Source organism: Salvelinus alpinus, chromosome 22, assembly GCF_045679555.1.
Source record: "Salvelinus alpinus chromosome 22, SLU_Salpinus.1, whole genome shotgun sequence".
Taxonomy (NCBI): Eukaryota; Metazoa; Chordata; class Actinopteri; order Salmoniformes; family Salmonidae; genus Salvelinus; species Salvelinus alpinus.
Genome location: NC_092107.1, coordinates 48,865,361 through 48,870,971, shown reverse-complemented (window position 1 = coordinate 48,870,971; position 5,611 = coordinate 48,865,361). Strand labels below are relative to the sequence as shown.

At 38.3% G+C, this 5,611-nt stretch overlaps 1 protein-coding gene across 1 annotated transcript; it reads right to left on the bottom strand.

Moving 5' to 3' along the window:
* Positions 1–4,253: 4,253 nt before the first annotated feature.
* or55e1 (odorant receptor, family 55, subfamily E, member 1) lies at positions 4,254–5,393 on the bottom strand. The gene has a single exon (XM_071360570.1). The coding sequence runs from the start codon at positions 5,304–5,306 to the stop codon at positions 4,254–4,256; it is 1,053 nt and encodes a 350-aa protein (XP_071216671.1). The 5' UTR covers positions 5,307–5,393.
* Between the last annotated feature and the right edge of the window lie 218 nt (positions 5,394–5,611).

Sequence of the window (5,611 nt, the reverse complement as noted above, 5' to 3'; positions counted from 1 at the left end):
GTAGGGGTTAAGGGTTAATGTATTATAATACTGTAGGGGTTAGGGGTTAATGTAATATAATACTGTAGGGGTTAAGGGTTAGGGGTTAATGTAATATAATACTGTAGGGGTTAAGGGTTAATGTAATATAATACTGTAGGGGTTAGGGGTTAATGTAATATAATACTGTAGGGGTTAGGGGTTAATGTATTATAATACTGTAGGGGTTAGGGGTTAATGTAATATAATACTGTAGGGGTTAAGGGTTAATGTAATATAATACTGTAGGGGTTAAGGGTTAATGTAATATAATACTGTAGGGGTTAAGGGTTAGGGGTTAATGTAATATAATACTGTAGGGGTTAAGGGTTAGGGGTTAATGTAATATAATACTGTAGGGGTTAAGGGTTAATGTAATATAATACTGTAGGGGTTAGGGGTTAATGTAATATAATACTGTAGGGGTTAAGGGTTAGGGGTTAATGTAATATAATACTGTAGGGGTTAAGGGTTAATGTAATATAATACTGTAGGGGTTAGGGGTTAATGTAATATAATACTGTAGGGGTTAAGGGTTAGGGGTTAATGTAATATAATACTGTAGGGGTTAGGGGTTAATGTAATATAATACTGTAGGGGTTAAGGGTTAGGGGTTAATGTAATATAATACTGTAGGGGTTAAGGGTTAGTGGTTAATGTAATATAATACTGTAGGGGTTAAGGGTTAATGTAATATAATACTGTAGGGGTTAAGGGTTAGGGGTTAATGTAATATAATACTGTAGGGGTTAGGGGTTAATGTAATATAATACTGTAGGGGTTAGGGGTTAGGGGTTAATGTAATATAATACTGTAGGGGTTAGGGGTTAAGGGTTAGGGGTTAATGTAATATAATACTGTAGGGGTTAGGGGTTAATGTAATATAATACTGTAAGGGTTAAGGGTTAGGGGTTAATGTAATATAATACTGTAGGGGTTAGGGTCTAGGGGTTAGTGTGTAGGGGTTAGTGTCTAGGGGTTAGGGGCTAGGGGTTAGTGTCTAGGGGTTAGGGGCTAGGGGTTAGTATAATATGCCAACATGCTCAATACATGATGGTCCAGTCTTTTTCAATTATAAAAATAGATTTTAAATCACAGGAAGTTTTTATTGCCCTCAGAGAAATATATTGTTTATTTATTGAGGGTTAGGGGCTAGGGGTTAGGGGTTAGGGGCTAGGGGTTAGGGGCTAGGTGTTAGGGTTAGGGGCTAGGGTTTAGGGGCTAGGGGTTAGGGTCTAGGGGCTAGGGGTTAGGGGCTAGGGGCTAGGGGTTAGGGTTCGGGGCTAGGGGTTAGGGGCTAGGGGCTAGGGGTTAGGGGTTAGGGGCTAGGGGTTAGGGCTAGGGCTAGGGGTTAGGGTTACGGCTAGGGCTATGGGTTAGGGGCTAGGGTCTAGGGGTTAGGTATCAAAACCACCTTGAAATATTTATTATTATTAGTATGTTATCATAAATTGACGTACTACATTTTTGTACATTTTTGTGAGGTTGGGAAGGAAGAAACCTGTATGTTCAACTGTATCTTTAATAAATTAATATTTGTCACTACCTGATATACCTCATAGCTCTGTTTTTTGAATTTTATAAGTCAACTTTATTTTGGGGGGGGGTGGTGGGGGGGGGGGGGGTCTCCGCTTCAACGATCTACGATTTCCAGACATTGAAAACATTTCTAGACATGACGTTTTTTTTCCTGACCATGTAACCTGATCAGGGAAAACTCTGGGGTCCTAATTAACAGGCTATAACGAGGGTTCAGAGTTTTTCCTGATCAGGTCATGAGGTCCAGAAAATTCTCCTGGCGCTAATTACTGTCTTTTAGTAAGATTAGCTTGCTCAGTCTGTAAAATAGGTTCCATCCCCTCTGTAACCAGTAATCCCCACACTGCTAACAACCTACCCATTGGTGGCCAGTTATGGCCAGCTTCAGTCTGTTGTAATTAGCTTCGGCCTTATTATGGAGATCCTGGTAACTGAGGGACTTTAAAAACACTGTCCGCTCATTCGTTCTGTTCACTCCTGGGTTTTTAGTTGTTTACAAGTGACAAACAGGTACTTGGCTTGTTATTCTAAGTGTACATATAGTGTAATGCGGTAAACACATGTTGTATTATATCTTGTTGTTGTCTTATCTCTCGGTGGGACTGTTTAATTAGGAACATGTTCAGTAGTATGGGGAGGTGACCATGGATTAACTGACAGAACACCTTAAGGAACTGACAAAACACAAGCCAAATGCAAAGGAGATGATAAGTTTTATTTTTTTTCATATTAGGTATAATTGTGTCATTTTCATACAGTAATATCATGTCAGTACCTTCACAATGTATTCACACTCCTTGATTTTTTTCCACATTTTTTTTTTTGTGTTACAAAAGTGTGCTTGAAATGAATTTTATTGTAATTTTTTTGTCAACGATTTACTCTGTAATGTCAAAGTGGAATAAAATTTAATAAAAAATAAAAAAAATGTATGGAAAACAAACACTAATATCTCTTGATTAGATAAATATTCAACCACCGGAGTCAATACATGTTAGAATCACCTTTGGCAGCGATTACAGCTGTGATTCTGGGTAAGTCTCTAAGAGCTTTGCACACCTGGATTGTACAGTATTTGCCCATTATCCTCTCCAGCAACTGAGTTAGGAAGGACGTCTGTATCTTTGTAGTGAATGGGTGAATTTAGACACCATCCAAAGTGTAATTAACTTCAAAGGGATATCCAATGTCTGTAAAAAAAATGTAAAAAAAATGTTTACATTTTTTTTTATCTCAATAGGTGCCCTTCTTTGAGAGGCATTGGAAGTATTTGTGGTTGAATCTGTGTTTGAAATTCACTGCTCGACTGAGGGACCTTACGGATAATTGTATGTGTGGGGTACAGAGATGAGGTAGTCATTAAAAAAATCTTGTTAAACACTGTTATTGCAGTCAGAGTGAGTCCATGAAACTTATGGGACTTGTTAAGCAAATCTTTACCCCTGAACGTATTTAGGCTTGCCATAACAAAGAGGTTGAATTCTGCAAGAGTTTCATTCCAAAACGACCATATATCAATTTTCAGAAATGTTGGTAAATTTGCTTTTATTGTTTAAAGAAATTTTACACAAGATAATGTTGTTCAATAACAGACAGATTTTAAACAAAATCATATCACTTAATGGTTTCATTTCAGAGAGACAAATAATTATGTTTTTTTTTGCTAAATGCTATATTTCCGCCTCACTCTCAGAGAAACAAGTAGTACTGCTAGGTTTTACACAGGGACATATAACAAATAAGTACATTTTTAAGAAGTTAAAGTACAAATGATACATTTGTGACATCAATATTGAAATGTTAAAAAATAAGGATGAAATCGAACAGTAAAACATTTCCATTTGACATTTTAGTAATTTAGTAGACACTCTTATCCAGAGCGACTTACAGTTCGTGAATTCATCTTAAGATAGCTAGGTGGGACAACCACATATCACAGTCAAATATATACAGGATACCATTCCAGCTAAACATTCCAAACACTGTGTTCACAAAACATTAAAAACACCTGCTCTTTCCTTGACATAGATTGATCAGGTGAAAGCTATGGTCCCTTATTGACACGCACCGGTTTGTGTCAAGAACTACAACGCTGCTGGGTTTTTCCACACTCAACAGTTTCCCGTGTGTGTATCAAGAATGGTCCACCAACCAAAGAACATCCAGCTAACTTGACACCACTGTGGGAAGCAGCAGAGTCAACATGGGCCAGCATCCCTGTGGAACGCTTTCGACACCGTGTGGAGTCCGTACCCCGACGAATCGAGGCTGTTCTGAGGGCAGTTCAATATTAGGAAGGTGTTCTTAATGTTTTGTACACTCTGTGTCTAGTGTTTTAGCATTAAAAAAGCACTTTCATACACATCAAACAAACTCTGAATTAAAAATCTGAGAACAGTAATATTTTACACGCACATGAAGGTATCCATAAGCAATTATTTCTGATGAAAAAACACTTATTGACTCAAGATATTTTAGCTTTTATTTTTTTTTTAATTAATTTGTACAAATGTCTAAGAACATAAATCCACTTTTACATTATTGGTGTATCGTGTGTAGATCAGTGACACAACAACTCAGTTTAATAAATATTTTAATTCAGGCTGTAACACAACAAAGTGTAGAAAAAGTAAAGGAGTGTGAATAATTTCTGAAGTAAATATCTAACCTTGACTAAAGTAGAGCTTTGAAACTAATCACATTTCTACAGTAGCAACCTGAACAGTCAATACTTTGTTTACTCTTGTGTTGAACATTTGCAAAATACGGTTTCGTATTTCCTTTGTCCGCACTCCATAGATGATTGGATTGACACTTGCTGGTAAAACAATATACATCACCCCTAGAAAAGTATTGATGTCAGTTGGAATTTGAATATTCAGATTGCGTGACAGAAAAGTAACGGTGCCAATCAGATAAAAACACATTATTACAATAAGGTGGGTGCCACAAGTGTGGAACGCTTTCCATCTATCCTCCCCTGCTGCTGCACGTAACACTACATTCAGAATCTTCATGTAGGAGAAAATAATGACACAAATATCAATTCCCACAAAACAGACAATCACAGCCAATCCCATAGCAGTATTCTTGTCCGTGTTACCACATGCTAGGCTAACCAGGGCCATGTGGTCACAGTAGCAGTGGTTGATGACATTGGAGCCACAGAAAGACAGAGAACCGGCGAGTGCGACTAGTACAAACATGACGGAACCACTCCTTATAACAGTGAACAGCGACAGTCTGACAAACATGGCCGAGTTGAGGATGAGAGTGTAGTGTAGAGGGAAGCAGATAGCCACGTAACGGTCCAGAGCCATGGCCAGGAGAATAGTCGACTCTACTGACGAGAGGAAGTGAGTGAAAAACATCTGAGTCAAACAGCCGGCCAATGAGATGTCGTTCCAGTCAAACAGGAAGCTGAGCAGCATGTTAGGGATAATGACTGTAGCCACCATTATGTCCACCGCCGCCAAGCCACATATTAATATATACATGGGGCTGTGGAGACTCTCCATAATTCTAATCACGTAGATCAACAAAGAATTTCCCGCCAAGACTAAAATGTAAGTCATGAAAAACGGTAAGAAAAGTACTCGTCTGTACTCGTAGATCTCTGGGAATCCCACAAAGATGAACTCGTTGTGTGAAAAATTGATTCGCTGGGATTCTTCGATCGTTACACACTGAGTATTGCCAATGAATTGAAAAGAAAAGAAAAACACAAGGTAAAATTTCAAAGTTTTCATTGAGACAATATTTTCAATACTCTGATATGTATGAACGGTTCACAAATGCCATAATAAACCCCCTTGCTGTTGTTCCGTGTTCTTCCGCTGTTTGGTCATTGGTCTGTAGAGTGTAACTGGTCGTTGGTTCGCGGAGTGTAATTGGTCGTTGGTCTGTTGAGTAGAACTGTATGTGGTCCAATAAATGGACATTTCTACCCACATGAGACTTTATACTCCAAACCAGACATCCCTTGAGAGACAAGATACTCAACCTCCCCTTCTTATATGGAGCTTATGTACTGTACTGTTTTTGATTATTAATG

Coding starts and splice junctions, on each gene's coding strand:
- or55e1 (XM_071360570.1), bottom strand. CDS start 5,306: ATGAAAACTTTGAAATTTTACCTTGTGTTTTTCTTTTCTTTTCAATTC.